Source organism: Lathamus discolor, chromosome 16 (genome assembly GCF_037157495.1).
Source record: "Lathamus discolor isolate bLatDis1 chromosome 16, bLatDis1.hap1, whole genome shotgun sequence".
Lineage (NCBI taxonomy): Eukaryota > Metazoa > Chordata > Aves > Psittaciformes > Psittacidae > Lathamus > Lathamus discolor.
Window position 1 is genome coordinate 1,230,738 of NC_088899.1, and position 25,305 is coordinate 1,256,042.

A 25,305-nucleotide genomic window follows, 5' to 3' on the forward strand; every position below is an offset into this window, starting at 1 on the left:
GGTGCTGAGGCGCTGGCACAGGGTGCCCAGAGAAGCTGTGGCTGCCCCATCCCTGGCAGTGCTCAAGGCCAGGTTGGACACAGGGGCTTGGAGCAAGCTGCTCCCGTGGAAGGGGTCCCTGCCCGTGGCAGAGGTTGGAGCTGGGTGAGCTTTAAGGTCCCTTCAACCCAAACCAGCCTGGGATTCTGTGATTTTATATGCATTGCTCAATGAGTGCATGTATGAACACACACATATGCACACACTTCAGCTTCTGATCACGTCTTTGGGATCCCACCCAGTAACACAGCACACCACCAAATCTTTCACTCTCCTCAAAGAAACCCTCAGAGACCCCAACCTGTTTTTCATGGAGGTGGCAAATAGACCTCACGACAGCGGCCTGCCAGCAGCTTCACCAAACGCACGACCCTGCTTCTCTCTGCTGCCCTCCCTCAGCGAGAGAAGCTTTAAAGGGAACAAAAGGGCTGGTACCTGGATGGGCCACTGAGGCGGTGGACAAGGCCCAAGACTGCAGGTAAAGGTGAGCTGTGAAGGAAGAGCAGAGCTCCCCCATCCCATGATGGGCATGGACCCACCACCCGCCCCATGGAGGAGCCGGGTACGGGACCTGCCGCCGCCGCCGCCGCTATCCCCTCAGCCCAGCGCGGCTCCGCAAACGACGCACCTCGCTGCGCAGATCGCGTAAGTGGCTTTGGGCTTGCCCAGAGCAGCCCCTACGCAGACTGCGCGGCGGGCAAGGCAGGAAGGGGTGGACAGAGGCGGCGGAAGTCCCTCGGCAGCTCCGGCCTGGGACGGGGCCGGGAGAAGGTCGGGACCGGGACCGGACCGGGAGCCGGGAGCTGGGGGCCGGGCACGGCTGTGAGCAGCTCCAGGGCTGAGGGGCGAGCGGGCGGGTCGGGACCGGACCCTCCCCTTCGACCGCTCTGTGCTCCCTGCTGCCGGGGCTGTTCCTCCCCTCAGTGCTTGTCAGAGGTGCGGCTTGCTGTCAAAAGCAGCCAGTACCCTAGCAGCGGGAGTTAACAGACACAAAAGCCTTGAGGTAAAAGTGAATATCGGCAGCTGTGGCGATGGTATTCCTCACAGCTGAAGGGTTTCCTTCGTGTTTTAGGGATTCCTCGCTGCTGGGCATCTCCCTCTCCACAGCTTTGTACTGATCATCGCTCCTCACTCACTGCCGCTATAAGCGTCCGGATTAACCGCATCAAACGCACTCGGTTTTGTGACAACCCAAGCTTTAGCTTCTCCATGGCTCATCTGATCTCTGGTTTACATTTGCATCTCTGCAGTGCTGTCTGTATCCCAGCCTGGTTTGTGTTGGAAGGGACCTTAAAGATCCTCCAGCTCCAACCCCTGCCACGGGCAGGGACCCCTTCCACTGGAGCAGCTTGCTCCAAGCCCCTGTGTCCAACCTGGCCTTGAGCACTGCCAGGGATGGGGCAGCCACAGCTTCTCTGGGCACCCTGTGCCAGCGCCTCAGCACCCTCACAGGGAAGAGCTTCTGCCTAAGAGCTCATCTCAGTCTCCCCTCGGGCAGGTTCAAGCCATTCCCCTTGGCCTGTCCCTACAGGCCCTTGTCCCAAGCCCCTCTCCAGCTTTCCTGCAGCCCCTTTAGGCACTGGAGCTGCTCTCAGGTCTCCCCTTCAGGAGCCTTCTCTTCTCCAGGCTGCCCCAGCCCATCTCTCTCAGCCTGGTTCCAGAGCAGAGCTGCTCCAGCCCTTCTGAAGCTCTTGGAGATCAACGTGTCAGCAGTTCGGTCACTTTTGCCATAATTCAGGACAAAGATGCCAACATCTCTTCATTCCTTCTCCCAGCAGTAGGGAACGTGTGTATCGTACAGCTTCAGATCCACAAAAGGATTATTTTCCTGCTTCTCAAACAGGACTGTGGCAGCCGCTGTGTAAAACACAGCACCTCTCAAGAAAAGGTGCTGTGAAAAGTCAGCCCTGGAAGTGATAACAAATTTTTCTGTCAAGTGACGGTTCAGACTATGGCGATGCTGTTGATTGCTGAACCACACTGCTGGAGCCAGAGATGTGAATTCCAGTGCCACAAGCTGTAAATAACTTCTGGGCTATATTTCTAGCTCTCCATTCCCTCATCTTGAATTAGTAGCACAATTTATGGTTCAAGTTTTCTTTACTAAATCACTTTTTCCCCTTTTATGCTTTTATACTTACTTCAAGCCCTTTTTTTTCCTAGGTATATATGAAGAAATAGATGCCTCTTTTGAGGGACACCCATCAAGCTTGCCCGTCAGAGCATCTTTAGAGTAAAGGCTTTCAGCTAGATGCTCAGCATCATTAATTATTTGTTGCATAACAGCAATAAAGTTGCATGCAGGAAGCTGCTCTAATGTCACTGCATAACTGGTCATATCCTTTATGTTACTAGGAAACAAGGTTAAACACTTGTACTCTTTCTGGACCATCCTTTTTAGCTGCTTCACTTTTCATATGAGCCTGTGTTAACAGATCAATAAATCTATCACAGCAGGGATAGATTGTCTCCCATACTAAGCTAATAAATCTGTGTCCAGAGGCGAGTAGACATGCCAAGTAATTGTAAAGTTATTGGAACTTTTACATGTTGGATTATTTCCGGGCAAATTGCTCTGTAAGTCTGGATGGTTTAGGAAGATCAGAGCCTTACAAGTGATGTGAAATGGTTTGGGGAGTCTAAATGCAGGCTTTGGAGCTCCTGAGGTAGTAAATCAACGCTGGGATTTTGTAGAAAGATTCTAGAAGGCACAGAGGAATGGCTCACACCACCTCTGCAGCTCCTGGGTGTGGAGGTCGGCACTCAAGCGGATTGAGTAGCCTAATCTGGCCCTTCCCTTCTCTGGTTGGAAAGAACAGAGTTAGTTCACTCTTGTGGACTTTGTGCTGCCATGTTGCTGGAATGTGATGTTTCCATGGAAATACACTGAGATGCCTTAGCCTTGAGGCATGGATGGCACCAGGAGATAATCAGGTCTGTGTTGCATTGGGGCTGAGCTCTCCTGCAGACAGGGGCATGAGTTATGATAACCATTGGCCCTGGAGTGCTGAATTTGCTTTGTGTGTGTACTTCAGCAGTTAAATACTGCGAGCCTTGAGAAACACAAATTGCCTCCAATTCATATTTGAGTGGGAAGGCAGACAGACACCTTTCCTGGTGACAGACAGCACGCATGTAATCAAATCTGCATGTTTAAAAAGAGCCGCTCCTGTGTTGCATGTCTTTCTTCTAGAACTCTAAAACTATCCCATAAATGGTGTCGGCATCCCCTGAGATACGTTGTCATGTCACAGGCTCCTAATTCCCATTTAGCCACTTTCTACATGGCTTGGAAGGAAGGAAACATTTAAATAGGACGTATATAATGAAATATACTTGGAAACCAGGTGAATCTTGATGAAGTCAGTAGACATTTCAGGTGATGTGAGCAAAGCTTTCGAGCAGGTTTTTACATTGAATTGTGAAATGAGCTGTTGTTGCATCTCCTGATTTCAGTCAGCTTGATTAGCCTCTTGTATAACCAGGGGAGCTCCTGGGGAGCAGTTACAGGCTGTTTGGTTGGAAGTGTGAATGTCTGTGCTCTAAAAAACAGGATTTTGGCTCAGCTCAAGGTCTCTGTGGTGCAGGGATCTTATGTGTAGGGACAAAGCAGTGGCAGGTTGTATAGAGGAGAGAATGGCACAAGCAAAGCATGGCAATGTCCATGGGGCACATTAAATGTCCTTCCCATCAGAGGCTGCAGCTGGACTCTCTTGATGCTGTCAGCAAACAAACAGGAGCAATTTGGATTGAGGATGAAGAAGGCAAGTTATTTCCCAGGCAGCCCCTGCAGAGCTTTTATTTTACGTGTGGTTTTCATGATGAGCACATGAAGGATATGCCTGAATGGAGCTTTGACTTCTCCTTTGGCTGCATGAAGTATTGTCAGCTCATTTTGTGCTGAACATTTAGAACTGGTGAACTGAAAGTGTCCCTGAAGAAAGTTGTCTTCTTTGGTCACAGTGCCATGTGGTGGGGGATACACAAGCAGGCCCTTGACAGACTTAATACTGACAAGTGTGACAGTGAAAAATCACTGGCACTTTGTGTCTTTGCTTCCTGGTTTCCAACTGTTTGTTGTTTGCTTTTGATTTCTTTTTCCTTCTGCTTTTCTCTTTGTTCTTGCAGGTAAAAATGGCTGCAGAAGAGAAGTGGAAATGTTTGTCTGCAAAGCAGCACAGTGGGACTGGAGAGGCAGGTGAAAAGGAACCGGGTGTGCTTCTGAGCCAGCAGCTGGCTGAGCCGGCAAGATTTGCTTATGCGGCACTTTGTGGGATATCCCTTGCATGGCTCTTCCCTGAAGAAGAGCAAAGGTATTTCACGGGGTAGCGAGGGGTGAGGAAAGGAGATGCAGCAGCTCAGATGGAGCTGGTATCAGGCTGTGCGTGGGGTCTTCTGAAGTTAGGGGAGTGGAAGATCCTCTTGACATTAGGTGTTAATAGTACTGACTTTCTTACACCTTTAAGCCTTTCATACTTCAGCGCAATACTACAGACTTCAAAGCCTGTCTTGAAGCAAGGTCTGGCCCCATTCAGGTTGGTTGTTTGTTTGACCAGCTAGTGTAGCAATTTGCCTTCTGCTGACTTCTTACAGTGCTTTGATTTTTGTGTGAACAGATCAATGTTTGAAACCAGAGACCTGCCAAAATACACAGTTATGGAGATTAACTGCGGTTCTTGCCTTACAGCTCCTTCCGGATGGGATTCATTGAGGGCTTTGTGAAGTGGCTGGACCTGCCCAATGCTGTCTTACCTGCCATGACAGCATTTGCTAATGGCCTAGGAGGTGAAGGCACAGAAACTTTTGCCCAGCTTTTGCTGCAGGATCCCATCTTGAAAGAAAATCCTGTTGTCATCACCCAAGTAAGTTCATGAGCTCCACTCGCTCTTGTTTGCTTTTGCAGAAGAGCTCTGTCATGCGTGTCTGTCTGACACTGAGGTTCTGTTTGCACAGTATTTCTGGTATGAATATATTTCTGAGGAGCCGTGTGGGTGACTGGCATTCTCTCTATCCATAAAGAGCTCACAAAAGTGATGAACACGAGGCACAGTTACTGTCTGTTGAATTAATGTTTTGTGCCTTTGCTGCTCTTGCTCTAAGGAACAGAAAACTGTCAAACTTTTTCCTTTGACTGTATTATTGCAATGGTTCTGATTCCCATGAGGGTTCTACAGATCTTGGTGAAACACTGAACGTGACAGACCTGATTTTCACTTGTTTAAAAACCCCTTCACCATATCTGTAAGACAAAACACCTCTGCATACATGCTCCAAACAGCACAATTTCATTCTAAGAATATCCGGAGTCTTTTTTCCAGAGTCAGCTTTGGCCAGAAGGAATTAAGTTATTTTTTACTTTATTTTCTTCCACGGAGAAAGTATTAGTGAGACTGGGACTGCTCCATAAATGTTCTGATGTGAAAGCTGACACGAAGATAAAAGAGGTGAAGCATTTCAGTGGCATTCACCTTTTGCTGCAAAGTCTCATCTGGGGAAGATATCTCCTCATCCAGCCTCATCTTATGCCCCATGGGGCGAAGAGCACGGTAGGCTACTTCTGCTGCCATGCATAATGTGGCCACTGTCACCTCACATGCTGCACACAAGAAACAGCAAGACACCCTGCACACAGACAGTGATATTGAGTAATCACATGCTCCTGTCTGGCAGAGCAGCACATGTCAGAACATGATAGGAGTGAACTGTCTTGGTCATCATGACCAGTTTCCATTATCTCTGCCATCTTCAATGTCTCCTAAGCCATAAAAGGCCTCGGAGGCTCTGTTCCAAAGATCCAGTGTTATAGTGCTCAAAGTCCTGTAACAGTCCGAGTCCAGAAACACTGAATCTTAAGCTTAAATAATAAGTTAGGATAGATCTTCTAAAATAAGAGCAGCTCTTTGGATGTTGTTTTCTCAGAACTTTACTAGTAAAGCCACGCTCGGTTCTTCCTGCATTTAGATGACTTGGTATTTCCCGGGTTGTTTCCCTTGTTCTCTCTGCTTCAGGATGAACTTTGTAGATTTAATCAAGTCTTCCTGCATTGTTGCTGAGTTTAAGGGTGACATTGTGGTGGAATTTAGTGTGTGCTTGCTCTAAGCGTATGTTGCATGAGGACTCCACGTGCTTTTACAAAAGTGGCTCTGGATTAGTAGTAGCATGTGGTATTTGCTCTGAGCCAGAGAACTGAGGCACTTATCACCTGGATTCGGGTGGAACACAGGAGCTAGAGATAACAATTCTTTGATTAGTTGAATGTAAAGAGCAGGAAGAGTTGTCAGTTTAATTCCACAACATCTATACCTTATGCAGGCATGTGTATGGGCAGGGTGATACAAGAAAGATGGAATTAAAGACTTTGACAATTAGAAAGACTTTTGTTGGACAACACAGCAGAGGCTTGCAGGGTGTCTTTGGGAGCACATACTGGCATGCAGGAAGCCTCAGTGTATCAAGCTGGGATCAGCTTTTTCCTTCTTACCTGAAAATAAGCAAGCTATGGGTCAGAGTGTTGTGAATTCTTGCTTTGTTGCTTTATGCTGCTCTCACTTCTCTGTATTCACTGCCAGGGATACAGGATTTACTGTTTCTTTAACAAGTACACACTCCAATTGCTCTGCGTGTTCGGTGGCAGGGTCCTGTCAGCACTAATACTGGCGGTTTTGAATGCCCTCCATCTCAAAGGTGCTGAAGGGCTGATCCACGAAGTCACGAGATTAGAGGCGAGCTCACATTGATTCAGTGAACATTTGAGGATTATGGATATTTATCTTTGTTCGCATTCTTTGAGGATGACTAATACAGGTGAATGTTGGTTAACTGCATCCTTTCAGGACAGCAGTCATAACACACAGGCTGTGGGTGCGGTATTAGAAGGCAGTGCTACAAAAAGAGGTGATGATAGGTGAGAAAATGTTGAAACATTCTGAATTCATTGTTTTTTCTCTGAACATACTCAGAATGCCCATTTTCCTGTGTTTTGTGCTTGGGTGCTTTCTGCTGGTGAAGAAATGGGTTTTGAACTTGCAGCAATTCATCAAAACCTGGTAAAGACTCTGAGCAAAGATTTCTTCCTTTTCTTTGTAAGGTTTCTCAGTCCTACAGGTGAAAAGTCTTGTGCATGGAGTTCACAGGGAGATTGAAAGCACCAACTTCAAAATAAGACTGAAATATAATAACTGCTGCTTAGAGGAGTAAGCCAAACTACTTGTGAAGTAATCTAATCAGTGCTGACTGGGTTCCAGATGACTACACAGCAGTACGTGCAAAGCCTAAACCAGTTCCAAAGAGCTAAGAATGCTCATTGGTACAGATGCAATAAAACAGGAGTTCCAGTTTATCACCTGATTACCTGTATCCATCCCTCACCTTCTGAAATGCATGGATGGAAATGCTTAGGCCAGCAGAGAGGGAGAATGTCCTCCCTCAACCTGCTGCTCACACTTCTTTGTTGTTAGGGGCACAGAGGAGGCCTGATTCAGTGACTAACTTAACTTCAAAGGCTTACTCACACACTGGAAATAGCAATCCAGGGCTTCTCTTGGGTGAGCACTCTGGCCATGGGGGTGCAGGATGAAGGAGCAGTGATGACTGCTTTGTGCCCAGCCCAAAAGATACCCTGTGGAAACCCTTATCCCATTAGGTTACCTTCTGGAAATCCTATCCCATTAGGTTACAGGACAGGCAATCAATAGAAGTCTTCTCTGTGGATGGGAACAGCCACCCAGATACTCAGCTGTAGAGGATGGGTGGGTGAAAATATTAGGCAGCAGTGAAGTGAAGGTTTTAGGGCTATACCTGGTGAAAAAGCACCCATAGGTGGGAGCTCAGCTGCCCTAATCCTTTGGTTTCCCCAGAATGCAAAAGCTCTCTTTGCCTTTATGAAATAGCAGACTCTTCCCATGTTAAAATGATAGCTGGAGCCCAGGCACTTACTTTTGCCTGGATAATATCTCCAGTTGCCCCTCGTGTAGCAGGAGTTGGTTAAGGATGGTTTGTTTTCCCTTCTGCACTTCTCATGCAGCAGGGAAAAGATTAGAGACATTTTTATAAAACAAATTTTCCTCAGGAGCTTCTGGGACCAATAACCATAAATTCCCTGGCAGCCTCCTACATCTTTGGCTGCATTTTTTTGTGTTCCCAAAGGGCTGAAGGATTCTGTGTAAAATTCAGCTCTGCCTTTTTTGTGTGTAGGAGAGGGAAGCAGCTAGACTGAGCAAGTGCTTAGTGTTGTAGCTGTAGAAAGAACTTCACATTTGTCCAGTGACAATAAAAGAGAACACAGTAATAAAACCACTGCCCTCTTTTTCATGGCTTTTTCCATAGAAACCATCTATTAGATTGATTTGTTTTTCAAATTCTTGTCATGGTTAAGAGCCAGCACAGAAGTCAAGTCCCTCCGTCTTAACAGATGGTCATAAATTCTGGGTTTTCTATTTTGGAGCACTTCATCCAACAGAACTTCATGCCAGTTCAGCCTTACTGCCTAGAGCTATGAATTATCAGAATGCCAAAGAAAATAGGGGCCATTGGTCCATTTGCGTAGCATTCAGACCTGTTCCTCAGTGAGAATAGGAGTATATGTGACTATATATGACCAAGACAGGCTGAGAAAGTTGGGGCTGTTCAGCCTGGAGAAGAGAAGCTGCATGGAGACCTCAGAGCAGCTTCCAGCGTCTGAAGGGGGCTACAAGGATGCTGGAGAGGGACTCTTCATCAGGGACTATAGTGATAGGACAAGGGGTGATGGGTTTAAACTGAAACAGGGAAGTTCAGGTTGGAGATAAGGTAGAAGCTCTTCCCTGTGAGGGTGCTGAGGCGCTGGCACCGGGTGCCCAGAGAAGCTATGGCTGCCCCATCCCTGGCAGTGTTCAAGGCCAGGTTGGACACAGGGGCTTGGCGCAAGCTGCTCCAGTGGAAGAGGTCCCTGCGCGTGGCAGGGGCTTGGAACTGCTTGAGCTTTAAGGTCCTTTCCAACCCGAACCAGGCTGGGATTCTACATAGGAGAATTAGAGCCCTGTTTCTCCAAACTTTGATGTCCAGTGTAGTCACAGTGCTTTCAATTGAAACAGGATCACTAATAAGAAAAATTATGGGATGCCTTAGCATATGCCAAGCATCACCTACTTCTGTCCAGCCATTTGTACCTGCATATGGAGAATTTTGTACTAGAAGTGCCTGGCTTTGCTCAGTGTTGCCTCACTGAACTGCAGCTTGCTGCCTTCCCATATTGATGAGCTGTCATCCTGCAGTAATTGAATCATAGTCCAATGGGTTTTCATGCCTCTGCTTTGATACCTCCACACATATATCATCACTTTTAACTTGAATATTCTTTTTTGCCTTTTAGGACCTTCTGTCCTTCTCTCTCAGAGATGGTGAGTTCACTTTGCATTTGTTCTTTGTGAAAATAATGATTAGTTTATATTTGTTACTTAAAAATGCTCAAAGAGCTCGAGGTACCATCCTGTTTAATCTTAGCTTCCCTTCTGGCAAAAGCAGCACACTCTGTCCCTGCATCCACCTTAGGGAAAGCAGCTCCTTTATTACAAATCATTAATCATACCTGTTAAAAATGGAATTGTTTATCTCCTTACCTTCACATGCCATGTACTGGTATACAAATGTGGTGGCAGAGAAGTTCTGAACTGAAATACCCAGGATGGGATGGGGTTTCTCCAGTGTTTCCAGGCGAGCAGGTGACCTTTTTCTATAGGAAGGCAGGAAAGCTGAGAGGAAAATGCCAGCAGATTTTCTGCACACTTTTTGCCTAAAAAGAAAACCGAGAACTATTCAAGGAATAAATTCCTGAGTGTCCTGTGGAACCCATTATAAATAAATGTGATTTTAGTCATCTATGACATTACATATAAAACAATTTTCTGCTTTCCAGTCTGTACCATGGATTAGTCTGATAAACTTCATGAAACGGAGACTGCCTACTGAACAAACTGTTCATTTCTAAAAGTAGCCTGGTTTATATCACCACTTGCAGGGTTTAAAACCCTGTTTTCACATGTTCTCACAGGAATGAACTCACTGGGTGCTGATTAGCCTGTGTCACTGCAGAACAAAGTATCATTTTTGTGCTTGCTTTATTTTTCATGGAAAATTGACAAGGCAGTTATTGCAAAACTACTTATTTTGCTAAGCTGGAATAGAAAAGAAATATATTTTCAAGCCTGGCTGATTTGCTGCCAAGCTGGCTGAGTAAAAAGCTAGGTTGTGGATTAGCAGACAGGAAGCAAGAAGGAAGGAACACATGCTTGGGCTTGCAAGATGTGACACATATCAGGGATGAAGTGAAGATAAATCCTTATCCTTATTTCTCAACCAAGCACAAATCTTAATAGTATCATTAAAGCCTACCAGAGTAGTTTGGTATCTTGGTAATGATGGTAATAAGTACATATACTTAATAAATTGCCCAATGCCATATTTGATCTACGTGCAGCGGGTATCAGAAACGGTTTTTGTAGTTGGTTCTTGCTGGTATCTTCCAGACACCCTAGACAAGCAATTGCATTTTTCATCCCAGAGTGCAGCAAGAATTTTGTCAAAAGCCTCCCACTGGGAAGCAGCAGGTGTTACTGAAACAGATTCAGAAAGCAAGAGTTGGCACAAATCATTTAACATCTATTGCATTGAAAATGTCTTTTCTTTAAGAACACTTGCTTATAAGAACAGGAGTAATCATGGCTCCTGTCACAACAGGAGTAATCATCACTCCTGTCACATGTTGTCTGAGTGCACTATCCACTCCATAATCTCCTGCAGCAAGGTATACAGTGAGGCCGCTAGGTGAGCTGGTGTGTAGCTTTAAACTCCTACTGCCAGCAAGATTAATTAAATATAAAGCTTTTAAAGGTGCATTTTAAGCATATTGTATCTTGCATTGGTGCATGGTTGAGGTGTCCTGTGTCATGTTACACGTATATATATTTGCTACTCCTAGCCTTGCTGAAGCATTTCTCTCTTGAGAAGGAAGATGGAGCCTATCCAGAGCCAAAAGGCCTCTGTCATAGAGGATAAAGACAGAAGGATTTGAGATCCTCTTTCTGCCATAGAGGCAATTACCTGGTGCCATGATTGTTTTCAGGAGGAGGTTTGCAGGGCAGAAGATTTCCCATTTATCACTCTCTTATCTAGATAATAGGAGTTGTGTTCAAAGATATGGAAGAAGAGGGCCCAAGAGGAGGAGCTGTGCTTGTATATGACATGATCCTCTAGCACAGCCAAGTGAGCTACTTGCTGTTTAATCTGGTTGATGAAGGCTGATAGATTTCCTGCTCTTCCCTCTCTTTCAGGGTACTACGATGCTCGAGCCAGGGTGTTGATCTGCCACATCAGCTGGCTGCTCAGAATCCCCTTGGAGGAGCTGGAAGTCCTGGAGGAATCTCTGCTTGAAAGCCTGAAGGAACAAAAAGAGGAAGAGTCAGAGTAAGAACATTTGGGTTGACTATGGAGTCTTGCTTGAAAGCTCAGCAGTAATCTCTTGTGCCTAAGTCATTGCTGTTAGTGCAATGATTTGTGGCTTGATTAGGGTTGCAGAGCCCTCACAGCACTTGAGCTGCACTGAGGAGCAGAAAGGCCCAGCTGTCTTAAAATCTGAGCTGAGACCCAACCTTGCAAGCTGGTAAAGGCCACTGCACATTGAACTACTTCATGTCCTTGTTCCAGTTGCCTCTCCTAGACTGTAGAGTCTTGTATCTCATCTCTTGTCCCAGTATCTTCAGCTAGAACTGCCTCTTGCAGAATGAAGTTCCTATAAATGTCAGGGTTAGATCCTCAGCTCCTCATTTCCTATGGATCTGTCCTCTGTGTCTGTTTAAAGACAATTGTCCAACTCCTAATGATATCTGAGGGCAATAGCCTGCAACTTTAGATACTTGCAGATCTGACTTCTAATTCTGTGTTATTAATAGAATTCTATTCTCTAGGTCACCACTTCTTAGATGTGAAACAGCCAAAACGTTGTTGGTATCTATAAGAAATGTAGTATTTTTACATACCACTCATCAGGCAGGAATTGTGCAAAAGTTTAGCAATATGTGAGGCAGTAAATGCGTCAATAGTGGACTTTCCAAGGGGTCATTGATATTTTTGCCTGTCAGCTCAGCAGACAGGTTATGAGATTAACCTGAGTGCTAATAAAGGCTTTAATCAATGTCCCTGACGCAGTACAGCTCAGATATTACCATGGAGTACAAGCATGTGATGGGGATCTTTTAGTTAGAACTTTATTTAAATAAAGCTTAACTTTATAGCACACTGTAAAAAGAGAAAGTCAGAATAATCTCAGAGATCATGGACTACTAAACAGGACACCATCTAGCATGCAGGAGCAAGGGTTGCTATTAATGGGGACTGTTTTGCTGTGGCTTGTGGAAACAAACTCAGTCCTGGGCCTTTAGCACAGCAAAACCCCAATACTGAGGGTAGTAATTCTGTATTGACTGAACTGTGGTTGCTCTAGCACCGAAAGAGATAGCAGTGTGTCTGACAACGACAAGAGAGGCTGGTGAATTATGCTGCATATTTACGAACATGGCTTTCAAACACTGCAGCTAGCCCCAGTGGGTTTTGTGTATGGTGCAAACCATGGATTTCATTCTTGTTCTTTGCCCAAATTGTAGCCATGGAAGTAAATACCTATTATATAAAAGGAAAAAAATGTCTTTATAGTGAGAGTCCATTTCTGCAGTGCTAAAACAAGGCAGAGATTTGTGGGAAATCAATAACCCTTTGCTTGTTTTAAAATTAGGAGTCAATGGGGAAAGCAAGCAGAATATGGACTTGTCAGCACCTTGACCTCACAGACCTTTTGGAGGCAGGGAGTACATTAATACCTGCTTAGGATGCTTCCAGCGTTGACCATCCACTAGAAGAGGTTTTGTAACAGTAACAACCAAATAGGGTTTTGGCAGCTTCTGCATAGGTGTTTTTTTACTGGTATTCGTCCTTCTGCCTTTGCTGCTGAGGATGTGTTGGACTGTGGCCCAGAACCTGCAAGGTTAAATGTACAGTCCTTTGTAGAACAATGTTCCAAACACTTAAGTCTGTATTATCAGCACCAAGCTTGTCCTGGCTTGCAGGTGTGAGCCTCTCTTTGTTACAGGGTTCTGTAAGAAGCTGGAAAACAGGACATCAGTGGCTCACTCGTGTTCTCCTGCCACTTTTCATCACTGGAAAATGACCTGAAATTCCACCTATAAAGTCTCTCTGAACATAATTTGTGATTCAGGCAAGAGGCTGCACCACCAAGATCACTGAGGGTAGAGAAGTATGAGAAGAGGCAGTTAATTACCACAGTGGATAAAAAGCGGTAGTCAATGGATAATTGTAATGCAGAAGCAATTAGGAAAGCAAAAGCAGTTGCTAACAGCTACAGAAGGAAAGCAATGGCAGGTAAAACTTCTCATGACGGTAGTTCTACTTACTGCATCTTCAGGCAGGATTTAGCTGCAAGCTACCTTTATAATAACACAAACTGTTCATTATTGGAAATAAAGGTGTATTTCAGCTCTCTGGATGTCATTACTTTCAGCCTAAGACAATAGCACATTGACTATAAAAGCTGATGAACCACTCTGCAGAACAGAAATTGCTGGGTATTGCCAACTTAGGTATTAACATACTGCGGCACTTGTTTGAAGAACACCAGGAATGGTTTCTTCCAAAGCCAGCATTCTGATGGGGTACTGCATGCACAAACCAGGGCACATCCAAACTCCCCTTTGACCATGGGGGTGTAGCAAGTGAACTTAGTTATACTTAGAAACTGCAGAAGTACCCACTGCAGGCTGCAGTGTTGTTCTCTGCAGACAGCTAATGTTTGCAGCTGCAGAAGGTAATACATGATGGAGGCTTTTTTGGAGCATCTCTGTGGAGACAAAGCCTCAGTGCCATGCAAGTCAGTGGGAGTTCTGTGGTGACTTCATCAGCGCAGGGATTTCACCCACTGTGCTTCATTCTCCTCCTGCTGTGTTGTACAAAGCTGTATATTGTTTGGGACTCATCTCAAATTGTCTTTATCAAAATTACAGTGTGCTTAGGGAGTTCCAGGAAGGATTAGGCAATTATATGGATAATGGAAATCCACAATTAGGCTAGGATTATGAGGGAAAATATCCAAGTTTGGAAGCAAGATAAATTCTTATGTTTCAAGGCCCAGATTAACCTCTGCGTAAGCAGGCTGGAAAGAACCTTCCTCTGTAAAAAACTTATTCCAATATATTCTGTTTCTTGCACTTTCCTTTGAAGGGGGAAGCATTTCTGGTAAAAGAGAAATTAAAGACAGTGGAGAGAAGCCAAAAGTAGTGCCTAATAAGTGATATTTGTTCCTTTTAGGTTGATTTACCTATTCTTGATAAGCCTGTTAAAATGTAGCTTAAATGCACACAGACAAATGAACTAATGACTGTTTAATACCTGTGCTGTTATTACATTGTGATGTGCAATTCAAAAGCAGCTCAATATACACTCTGTTGCTGGGAAATAGTTCAATTCAGTGTTTGTTAGTCCAAATTCCCCCTATTCCATTTTGTTCCAAACACTTTTCCCTGTTCCCACTTCACTTTCTTGTGTTAGTTTAAGACACATAGGCAGTATATAGTTATTGAAATGGCTTTGACTTTTTGTTTCTTATTTCTTACAAGCTTCATCCCTATTAGGAAGGGTTTTCCAAGTAAGTAACATCTGTTGGCTTTTGTCTGCAATTAAATCCTTTCAGTGTACATCTGTGGGTTTATGTCCATGCTCATGAATCTGAGTGTGTTGTCACAGTCCACACCTGCATGTTACTTTTTATTGTTCCCAGTTGGGAAATTACACTGAGGAGAATAAAAGCAGATTCTGATGCAGCACTGTAATCCATCCGGCTTTTCCATCAGTGTTTGTGATTCTAATCCCCATCCAGAACTGCAGAAGCAGCAAGAAAAAAGAAGGAAAGAAGGAAGAAGCTGAAGAGGTACCTGCTCATTGGTCTGGCAACCATCGGAGGCGGAACAGTGATCGGTGAGGCTGCCCCAGGCACTTTGAGGATCTGCAGGCCTAAACTGCATGCACAGCACTAGGGGCAGAGAGGGGAGGCTATGACTGAATTACACATCCAGCAACAGAAACCATCACACCTTTGAGCCCAAGCTCTAGTTTTAAAACATTCACTGCTTTCCTTTGCCAAACTGAAGACAGTATGTCACTTCAGATAGCAAAAACCCACCCTAATCATCCAACCAACAACAACCCCCCCCCACCCAGCAACAGAATAAACTTCAAATCCAAGAGAAGTTTCATCCACACAGCTCTAAAAAGGAAAGAATTAGCTGGGAAAGTTATTCCAGGGTAGCCTCACTGGCTGGGGGAAGTATTACACCAAGGTTGTCACCCTTAAAACACGTTTTCTCCTTTTTCACTCTTATCCTGTGTGTTATAAGAGGATCAGATCTTCAACTCTCAACTCAGAATAGTGTGAGACTAGATCAATATTTCCGAAGCAAACGGGGCACAGCTCACCCCAGGCTACCTCACACTCTGACTTTCTGCTGAAGTCGGTCAAAGAATCTGTGCAGAGACTCAGGGCCTGGGGAGGGTCTCAGAAAGCCCCTTTGTTAGTGATGCCAAAAAGACCATCATCTGTACTCATTCAGTAGCATTAGGAGCAGCACGGGGAGTCGACTGCCTGATTTTAGAAGTCATAATAATCTAGTGATGTTATTTGTTGCATCTTCAGGCTTGACAGGGGGTCTTGCTGCCCCCGTGGTTGCTGCAGGAGCTGCTACAGTCATCGGAAGTGCTGGAGCAGCTGCTTTAGGTTCAACTGCTGGAATTGCTGTCATGGCATCACTTTTTGGAGCAGCTGGAGCTGGCCTTACTGGTAAGAGGGTGACCACACATTTCTCACCTACTGAGGCACAAGATCATAGAATATTTTAGGTTGAAAAGGACCTTAAGCTCATCATTCCAAACCCCTGCCATGGGCAACCTTTCACTAAACCAGGTTGCTTCAAGCCCTCTCCAACCTGGCCTTGAACACTGCCAGGGATGGGAAATAAAGGAAAAGAAAGATGCTGCCATGGAAAGCAGCAGCTCCTACATCTGATGGCTGGTCTGCAGCAAAAAAGCCTTCTGCTGGTGTTGCTTCACATCGCACAAGCTCAGAAAGATGAGGTTGGCTCCATACCAAAGTTCTAAGTAACGCATGGACTAGCTGAGGGTTTTGGAAAGGGAAAAACAACCCTATCCAAGTTACTCTGAACTTCTACTGTTAGCAGCATCTGTCCTTGCTGTGTGATTTCTCAATCTGTATTTCTGCCTTGCTGTTTGTAGGGTACAAGATGAAGAAGCGTGTGGGAGCCATAGAAGAGTTTGAGTTCCTCCCACTTACTGAAGGAAAGCAGCTTCACATCACCATAGCAATTACTGGATGGCTGTGTGCTGGCAAATATGGTAAGAACAAGATGAGGAAACCCAGAGAAGCCTGAGAGCCATGTCTGGGTCCTACTTCAGGCAGTGTTTGTGCTCTCGTAGCCATGGCTTCCCCACACCTGCATGGCCTGGTGACTAAAACAGATCCCCTCTCAACATGAGATTTTGTAACCAGTCTGCAATCACAGTCAAAACAGAGGAAAGAGAGAGGACACTAAATTTGTAGTGATAATAGGAGTGCTAGTCAGAGCAGGATTGTTTGTGTTGATAAATGCTATATGATTTAGCTAGGAAAGGTCTGTTTGGGGTGGATCATTTCCAGCACTAGTACAAAGTGTCTCACCTAGCTTGGAGACCTTATGTTTCTCCTCCAGTAATTAACAGAAAAGAGTATCTTTCTCCTGTCTCGGTGTCTGCCACCTAATGAGCTTTATTGGCAAGAAAGTTCTGTCAAGTATACCCTGTTAAACACTCAGGAGTCGAACTTCCAGGCAGCAACCTTGAAAGGTCTGTAGTGTTTTGTTTGCCAATAAAGCTTGTCACATAAAATATGCCAACTGTCTGCTGATATGTTCAGAACCTGACTGAACAGCTGCCAGTTTCTTCCAAAGCCTCATAATTAACACTGGGTATCATTAATGCAGAAAGATGTCTCTGTCCTCCCCCTTGTTTGGTTGCAGCTTGCTGTCAGATTAAGGTTATTTTCACTTTGCACTACTGTGCTTTGGTTTCTCTTCATTGTCTGCTTGCCAGGGGTCCAGATCCTCAGGGTTGGAAGGTTCCCAGGCAGTGTTACAAAGGCAAGTGTGTCTTTTCAGGAGCCCTTTTGTGTCTGTTTGCCCTTAAAAGGGAGTTACAAATGACACACATTCTTCTTCCATAACTAGCAATCTGCTATAATGTTTTCAAAAGCAAAACTAAGATTGTCATCCCTTTTCCTCCTTACAGCTGTATCTGTCTATTTACGCGCTCCTGTGACTCCTTAAAACAGGATGGGATTTTTAGGGAATTCACTGCCTTGTGAGTTTTGAGCTCTCAGAAGCTGCCTGTCTGGATGTTCACAGAGCTGAGAGTATATTGTGGCATGATCTGGCGTGGGGCTCTCTGCCCTGCATCCTTTGGAGAAGGAGCAGTATGAGAAGGGGTTAACACCTGGAGGGAAAACAACTCAACTGAAGCAGCTGAATGGCAAAGTAAAACCAACCGCAGTCTGGATGTGCTTGTTTTCAGACAGGCTCATTGCTGCAGTCCTTGCCCACCTTACTCAAGTGCTGGGAAGTGGATTTTGACAAGATCTTATATGTTTTCCATGCCTCTGGTCCCATTGAGTTCAGTCCATGCAGCCATTCAGCACTCATCTTTCTCAGAACAGGCCCTCCTTTGGCCTACATTAGAAGGTGGAGCTGCAGGACTCAGCCTGATGGCTGATGATAGGAGGAATGTCCTTAATACCTGACATTATTAGTGTTAATATCCATCTGTCTTGGCAGTCTCTGAGTCAATTGAATGGGTCATGAATTCTGAGCCTGTCCATGCTGAAGCCTCTTTGCCAAGGCAGCTAAAGCTACACAATTACTTACAGAGACCAAAGCCAGTGCAAATACAGAGTCTAAATCTTTATTTTTAAATATGATTCCTGATTTTCACAGTAGATCAGTGCATTACAGGTTCTTTTCTGAGTCTCTGTTGGGCTCATCCAGCCAGGATGAGCTCTTGTAGCCATGGCTTCAGACATGACTTCCAGGAGTTAGCCACTGTTGTGCTTTCTCTGACCATAGACTCCATCTTTGCAACCTTCCTCAGGGAGCTTCACAGCACCATGGAGCAGCATGTTGCAGTCAAGTGAGCAGTATTGTCTGGCCTGGGAATCCAAGTACTTGATGGAGCTTGGCAATGCCTTGGATACCCTGCTGAATGGTTTTGTGAACATGATGGCTCAAGAAGCCCTAAAATTTACTGTCTTGTCAGGTAAGGACCTAAATCACATCAGCTCTGTTTGAGTGGCTCTTGTGCAGTTTCACTGTTGGTGTCTGTTTAAAGGAGTGGCTGAGATCCTCTGCCACACCTATAGTTTAGATTTGCTTTCCTGTCCTGCTGTGCCTCTGTGTCATTGACTCATTCCTTCAAAATGACAGCTGGAAACACCTTCCTTGACGTGTGACTGTGTTTATTTCTCTCTGTTGTTACACTGGGTTTTACTGCTTTACCTAAAGCTTTCAGACATGCAGGTTACATCCATATGCAGTGTCTGTTTGTCTCCATATCAGAACATCAGCTTCTTTCTTATCTTCCATCTAGCAAAACATTGCTTAGGTCAGCTCTTGAGAAAGAAAAAACTGGAAATGACAAGTTCCCAGGTTTAGCTTTCAACTTCAGTGACCTGTCTTGCTTTTGATGTTTCCCAAGAGCAGCCCCGATTTGTGACTGTGCTGTGCTGTTTGCTTTGTGTGTGGCAGGTATTGTGACAGCTTTGACTTGGCCAACTTCGCTCTTGACTGTTGCCAGTGTCATTGACAACCCCTGGGGAGTGTGTCTCCATCGCTCTGCTGAAGTAGGCAAGCACCTAGCACATATCCTGCTCAGTCGACAGCAGGTAACTGGTTAGAAATGATCCAGGAATAATGGCTGGAAGTGATTTGGCCCATGGAGGTTAAGTTTTAGAGTCATGCTCCTTAACTCTCAAGTGGTATCTTTCCAGAGACATAAAACCTAATAATAATATGAAAAATTGCTGCATGAATCTGGTTCATTGGGGGAAGAATGGAGATCCCAAGTAAATCAGAGATTTGTACCATTTAACCTAAGCTTTTCTAATTGAAGAAGAGGAGATCCAGGTCATAATTGACAAGAGGCTTGACCAGCTCACCAAACAGCCCGGCTAACGCACCTAGTGGAAACCTGAGAACAGAAAGTAAAAACAGGTGAAAAGGAAAAGAGAATAAAGAGTGTTAAAAATGCACCCTGATAAATACAAGGAAAGGCAATAAACTTGATTTCATACGAGCCCTTTGATTTGCTTGCGGGCATTTGTTTCTGCCTTTTAAGCATCCTCTATTGTGAAAACACACATTCCAATGTTGGGAGCATCTCAAACTAGATAGCATGATGGCAAAAGAGTCCATTGCACACCTACTCCCTCCTTAATACAAAGAGCATTTTATGTTCTTGTTGAGATTAGACTCCCTTAGATCTCACAGAAAATCTCATTAGCTTACCCCACACCATTTCTAGAACAACCACACAGTGCTGCTGTCACTCAGTCCGATATCTAGAAGTGGTCAATATTTTTGTGTTACACCTTCTTCTGTTCATTGAAACATTTCTAGGAAGACTTTGCTCCTTGAATTAGGCATTCATTTGGATATCTCAAGCCAATGACAGCTTCTGGTTTGTTTCTGTTTGAAGCATCTGCTTTATTGTAACGTGATCATTAGATTCTTTCAACTGACTTTTTGAATAGCAAAAAGTTATCAAAGTGTGTCTTGTGGATCAGGGTCTTGGGGATCACCTCTCTTTATGGGTCTAGAATAGTATTTGATGGCATTTCTTCCTTTCCTTTCTTAGGGCAAGCGACCTGTCACACTGATTGGCTTCAGTCTGGGTGCAAGAGTCATTTACTTCTGCCTGCAGGAAATGGCTCAAGAAAAAGGTAAAACTGACCTTCTAACTTTTTTCACCTTCATTTTCCTCACTGCCAGTAGAGAAGGTTTTCTTCCAAGAGAATTATAGAATAAAATCATGGTTTGGGTTGGAAGGGACCTTAAAGCTCATCCAGTTCCAACCCCTGCCAGCGACAGGGACACCTTCCACTAGAGCAGCTTGCTCCAAGCGCCTGTGTCCAACCTGGCCTTGAGCACTGCCAGGGATGGGGCAGCCACAGCTTCTCTGGGCACCCTGTGCCAGCGCGTCAGCACCCTCACAGGGAAGAACTTCTGCCTTCTATCTACAGAAGAGAAAGTTCTGGAACAGAGCTTGGGTCTTCTAGTATAAGACAAAAGCCTTAAACAAAAAGGTTTTGAAATGCATTTCAAGCCCAATTCTCCTGTCACTTCCACAAGTTCAGTGGATTAAATCCACTGTGCTCACTCGAGGTGCTCAGTGTGTCAGTTTGGTCTCCAGTCTGTAAACAACAACTTGACATTTAGTGACATTCAGCTGCTGGATCAGTCTGTGAGCTGCCCACACAATGCTGTGATCTTGGCAGAGGATGGCTTGCCTTTATTGGAAGCTCTCTGTAGCTATTGTAGCTGATTCCCTGAGTCCTCCCTTCCATTTAAGTCACTAAAATGCCACTGTCATCTGCTATTTTCATGGTAATTTTTCCCCAAAGTCAAGTATAAAACCATCTGTCAATTTATTACCCACTGTGGTTCTGTTTATTAATAGATTCTATTTTTGATTTAGAAAGAGAATAAAATAATGATGATCAGTTGATGTAAATTGCATCTTGGAGTTGAGTCAGTAGTGAGTGTGTGCCTGCAGCCTTCCCCCTCTGTGGCACTTTACTTCATTAACCATCCAGCCTCACAAAGAATATCTAATAAATAAAGAGCTTTATAAAGGAAAATGTTCAATAAAGGCCAAGAAGGTGGGAATAGAGTCAATTGAGGACAGAGCAGGTCAGCATGTTCTCTCTTGACAGCTGTGTACCAGAACTTCACTTCTGGTTTCAGATGTGAGCCTTCAAAAACAGGAATTCTGGCCTCAAAATAAATCTAATCAAATCCAGAATGATCCTAATGGAATTCTCCCAAAGCCAGAACCCAGATCCTAATCTGGCCCTAAATCTACTCTTCTTGTGTCCAAAGAATGCCAAGGGCTGGGATATTTCCAGGTTTTTATTTAATGGTGTGCAGCCTCTCACTGGAATAAGGGGACTGTAGCTAAGGAATACAGGAAAAGAAATCATTAGGGGTCTTTAAGGTTGGCTGCCATTCTAAGGAAATCTTGCATTGTAATTATGTATCATAGCAGCTGCCCACTGCACAGTGATCTCTCAGTTCCTTAATTGAATTATGAAAGCTGAGCTGTTGGTGAGATGAAAAGCAGCATGTTCAGTGCACATTGCCAAGGCCTTCTTCACATGCACATTCCAGCACAAGCCACAGAAGGAATGGAGCTGGGACCTACGACATCTGAGACTTGTTTGGCTGAGACTTGTTTGGGTTTGGGCTTGGATGTCTCACACAAAAGGAATACAAGGCCTAGACATGCAGCCTTTTGTATCCAGATGGCAGTGGCATTTCTGAGGACAAATAGCTAAGCACAGATTATCCAGTGAAACACCATGGCAGAAACTCAGATGCTGTTCACAGAAAACACTTCTGCAAAGCAATGAAATAACCCTTGGGATAGCTGATCACAAATGACTCTGGAAGCCAGAGCTCAGGAGGTTTTCAGATAATGTTATTAGAGCAGAAGATGTAGCAATGACCCGTCAGAGACAAGTTACTGCATAGGGTGGTTATTGGTCATATTTCTTCATCACAATTCCCATGCATTTAGTAAGAAGAGTGAACTATCGATAATTGCTGTTACCACCAAAACCTGGACCTTGAAACCAAACTGAGTGACGAATCACAGGGTACTGATTTATCTAATGCTGAAGTTCTTCCCTGTGAGGGTGGTGAGGAGCTGGCACAGGGTGCCCAGAGAAGGTGCCCAAGGACTTTGAATTTCATATAGCTCTATAGTATCACTCTTGATCTCTCTTTCCCAACATGATTTATGAATAGATATTGATATATTGGTTAGGATTTTAGGGAAGTAGTAGAGCTGCCCAAGGTTTCTCATTCAATCATGATTTCTACTGGAATTGCCCAGCTGTGGCTGTCTGATAAGAGGAAGATTTATTGTGCATCAAAGTTAACATTCCTTTTCAGCAAATCTGCCCCATCCCTGTCAGTGTTCAAAGCCAGGTTGGACTGTGCTTGGAGGAACCTGCAATAGTGGAAGGTGTCCCTGCCTGCTGCAGGGGATTGGAACTGGATGAGCTTTAATGTCCCTTCCAACATAAACCAGGCTGGGATTCTGTGATCTTACCAGGTTTTATTTTTTGCCCCCTTTTCTTCTTCATTTTCCTGCCTTTGCAGTCTTGACTGTTCTTCATCACAGAACAGTTTTGCAAACTGGGAAATAAGAGTGTCAGCACTGTAGAGGTCGGTGATCTGTTCTCAGGTTTCTGTCAACAATTCAAACAGAATGTGTGTTTTTCAAGCATTTTAGTTCTAAGCAAGAAATAAGCTGTACAAAGCACTGGAGAAACAAAAGCTTCCAATGCCTTGCCCAAATGTCCAGGATGCTGATGAATTAGCTGTGTGTTTATTCAGTTGGTTCACACTATGGCCAGGAAATTTAGTACCTTGGTTGGAACAAGCTCCCCATTTGAGAGGCTTTGGGTTTCTTTTCTTTTTGGCTAAGCTCTGAGCATCTTTTTCATTGCCCATGATTGCTGGGAACAGGACTTTATTGCTCACAGATTACACTACCAAAATGGAATTACTCTTTGCTGTTCTCCATTGGTGCAAAATTTGCTTTTCAATAAGAAATAATACCACAACAGCTCTTTTGGATTGTTGTCAGATGCTGGGATTTACACTGCAGAGAAAGACCCAGGCACTGCAGACAGCTCCAAGGCCTTTCCTGCTATCAGGGGAAGGAAACCAATTGATTTACATGTAAAAAACCAAGTCAGGCAGCACCTCCCCATCCAAACTTGAGGTGCTATGCACTCATTCCCACTTTCACATCCCCACAAACTTCAGCATACAGCTTACAGCCTGCAAAGGCCAGCCTGGGAATGGTTTGTCTCACAGCTTGTGAATGCTGTGCTCCCAGGGCTGGTGAGTATGAATTTGGCATGCTGTGCCCATGAGCCTCCAAGGACTCTGAATTTCAGTTAGCTCTATGGTATCACTCTTGATCTCTCTTTACCAAGATGATTTATGAATAGATATTAATATATTGATTGGGATTTCAGGAAAGTATCAGAGCTGCCCAAGATTTCTCATTCCATCATGATTTCTACTGGAATTGCCCAGCTGTGGCTGTCTGATAAGAGGAAGATTGATTATGCATCAAAGTCAACATTCCTTTTCAGCAAATCATGCCCTGGGCACCCAGGTTAAAGTGCCCTTTATGAAAATAAAACAAATTTGATAGATTATCAAAGTGGGTCTGGAGAGTCCCCCCCTGCAACCTGCATCCAGCTCTGGGGCAGCAACACAAGAGGGATGTGGAGCTGCTGGAGCGAGGCCAGAGGAGGCCACGGAGCTGCTGCGAGGGCTGGAGCAGCTCTGCTCTGGAGCCAGGCTGAGAGAGATGGGCTGGGGCAGCCTGGACAAGAGAAGGCTCCTGAAGGGGAGACCTGAGAGCAGCTCCAGTGCCTAAAGGGGCTGCAGGAAACCTGGAGAGGGGCTTGGGACAAGGGCCTGTAGGGACAGGCCAAGGGGAATGGCTTGAACCTGCCCGAGGGGAGACTGAGCTGAGCTCTTAGGCAGAAGCTCTTCCCTGTGAGGGTGCTGAGGCGCTGGCACAGGGTGCCCAGAGGAGCTGTGGCTGCCCCATCCCTGGCAGTGCTCAAGGCCAGGTTGGACACAGGGGCTTGGAGCAAGCTGCTCCAGTGGAAGGGGTCCCTGCCCGTGGCAGGGGTTGGAGCTGGAGGAGCTTTAAGGTCCCTCCCAGCACAAACCATTGTATCCTGGGCTGCATCAAAAGGAGCGTGACCAACAGGTCAAAGGAGGTGATCCTGCCCCTCTACTCTGCTCTTGTGAGACCTCACCTGGAGCATTGTGTGCAGTTCTGGTGTCCTCAACATAAAAAGGACATGGAACTGCTGGAACAAGTCCAGAGGAGGGCCACGAGGATGATCAGGGGACTGGAGCACCTCCCGTATGAAGACAGGCTGAGGAAGTTGGGGCTGTTCAGCCTGGAGAAGAGAAGGCTGCGTGGGGACCTAATAGCAGCCTTCCAGTACCTGAAGGGGGCCTACAGGGATGCTGGGGAGGGACTCTTCGTCAGGGACTGTAGTGACAGGACAAGGGGTAACGGGTTCAAACTGAAACAGGGGAAGTTTAGATTGGATCTAAGGAGGAAATTCTTTCCTGTTAGGGTGCTGAGGCACTGGAATGCATTGCCCAGGGAGGTTGTGAGTGCTCCATCCCTGGCGGTGTTCAAGGCCAGGTTGGATGAAGCCTTGTGTGGGATGGTTTAGTGTGAGGTGTCCCTGCCCATGGCAGGGGGGTTGGAACCAGATGATCTTGAGGTCCTTTCCAACCCTAACTATTCTATGATTCTATGATTCCAGGCCATTTCTCCCTCTTCCCATCAGTCTTCCCCCTTTCACTGTGTCAGGATTTCCAATTTTCACATTTACAGACTCCAGCTTGAACTGCAGATGCAGAATTTATGCAGAATGATGCTCAAGATCCTCCTTTCCACTGCTCCTGTCTTTAAACCACAGAAGTGATGATTTTTCCATAGTACACATCAGAACCTACCCCCTCCTTCATGGATGTGTTAAAATACATTTCCTGATCTGTCTGCTCAATCTGAGCTGTTCTACTTTCATCTTTACAGACTTCCAAGGCATCATTGAAGATGTGGTTTTACTGGGAGCTCCAGTGGAAGGAGATCCCAAGTACTGGAAGCCTATTGCAAAAGTGGTGTCTGGCAGGATCATAAATGGCTACTGTAGGTCTGTACGTGCTTCATTGTCCTGGTATCACTTTGGAATTATTTCATTAATTTATCTCTTTTAGACATTTGTAAGTGAGTCATTGTTCAGCTGGTGAGTATATTGATTCAGTAGCACCAGAGGTGGCAAGTGTCAGAGCCTCTTCC

General features: G+C 45.1%; 2 protein-coding genes across 14 annotated transcripts in view; one reads left to right on the top strand and one right to left on the bottom strand.

The window, feature by feature from the left end:
- The first annotated feature begins 306 nt into the window (after positions 1 to 306).
- The window catches only part of TMCO4 (transmembrane and coiled-coil domains 4), a 34,615-nt gene continuing 9,616 nt past the window's right edge, over positions 307 to 25,305 (top strand). Inside the window, exons 1-13 of one of the 8 annotated variants that reach the window (XM_065696654.1) lie at positions 732 to 810; positions 1,112 to 1,310; positions 4,168 to 4,352; positions 4,727 to 4,901; positions 9,389 to 9,416; positions 11,346 to 11,478; positions 14,957 to 15,054; positions 15,770 to 15,913; positions 16,366 to 16,485; positions 18,268 to 18,432; positions 18,921 to 19,057; positions 20,029 to 20,113; positions 25,042 to 25,159. In XM_065696654.1, coding sequence (XP_065552726.1) covers positions 4,174 to 4,352; positions 4,727 to 4,901; positions 9,389 to 9,416; positions 11,346 to 11,478; positions 14,957 to 15,054; positions 15,770 to 15,913; positions 16,366 to 16,485; positions 18,268 to 18,432; positions 18,921 to 19,057; positions 20,029 to 20,113; positions 25,042 to 25,159 — 1,382 coding nt within the window. In that variant the 5' untranslated portion in view covers positions 732 to 810; positions 1,112 to 1,310; positions 4,168 to 4,173. Of the gene's footprint in view, positions 685 to 731; positions 811 to 879; positions 1,043 to 1,111; positions 1,311 to 1,598; positions 2,059 to 2,521; positions 2,974 to 4,167; positions 4,353 to 4,726; positions 4,902 to 9,388; positions 9,417 to 11,345; positions 11,479 to 14,956; positions 15,055 to 15,769; positions 15,914 to 16,365; positions 16,486 to 18,267; positions 18,433 to 18,920; positions 19,058 to 20,028; positions 20,114 to 25,041; positions 25,164 to 25,305 lie in introns of those variants that run through there. The other 7 variants (XM_065696657.1, XM_065696656.1, XM_065696651.1 and 4 more) reach the window with 7 other exon arrangements.
- The window catches only part of HTR6 (5-hydroxytryptamine receptor 6), a 40,616-nt gene continuing 16,908 nt past the window's right edge, over positions 1,598 to 25,305 (bottom strand). Inside the window, exons 6-11 of one of the 6 annotated variants that reach the window (XM_065696661.1) lie at positions 19,257 to 19,362; positions 15,012 to 15,109; positions 12,888 to 13,044; positions 11,116 to 11,449; positions 9,636 to 9,808; positions 1,598 to 1,946 (exon numbers count right to left, since the gene is read on the bottom strand). The gene's annotated coding sequence lies outside the window, so the exon portion shown is untranslated. Of the gene's footprint in view, positions 1,947 to 9,635; positions 9,809 to 11,115; positions 11,450 to 12,887; positions 13,045 to 15,011; positions 15,110 to 18,065; positions 19,363 to 22,506; positions 22,646 to 25,305 lie in introns of those variants that run through there. The other 5 variants (XM_065696663.1, XM_065696665.1, XM_065696664.1 and 2 more) reach the window with 5 other exon arrangements.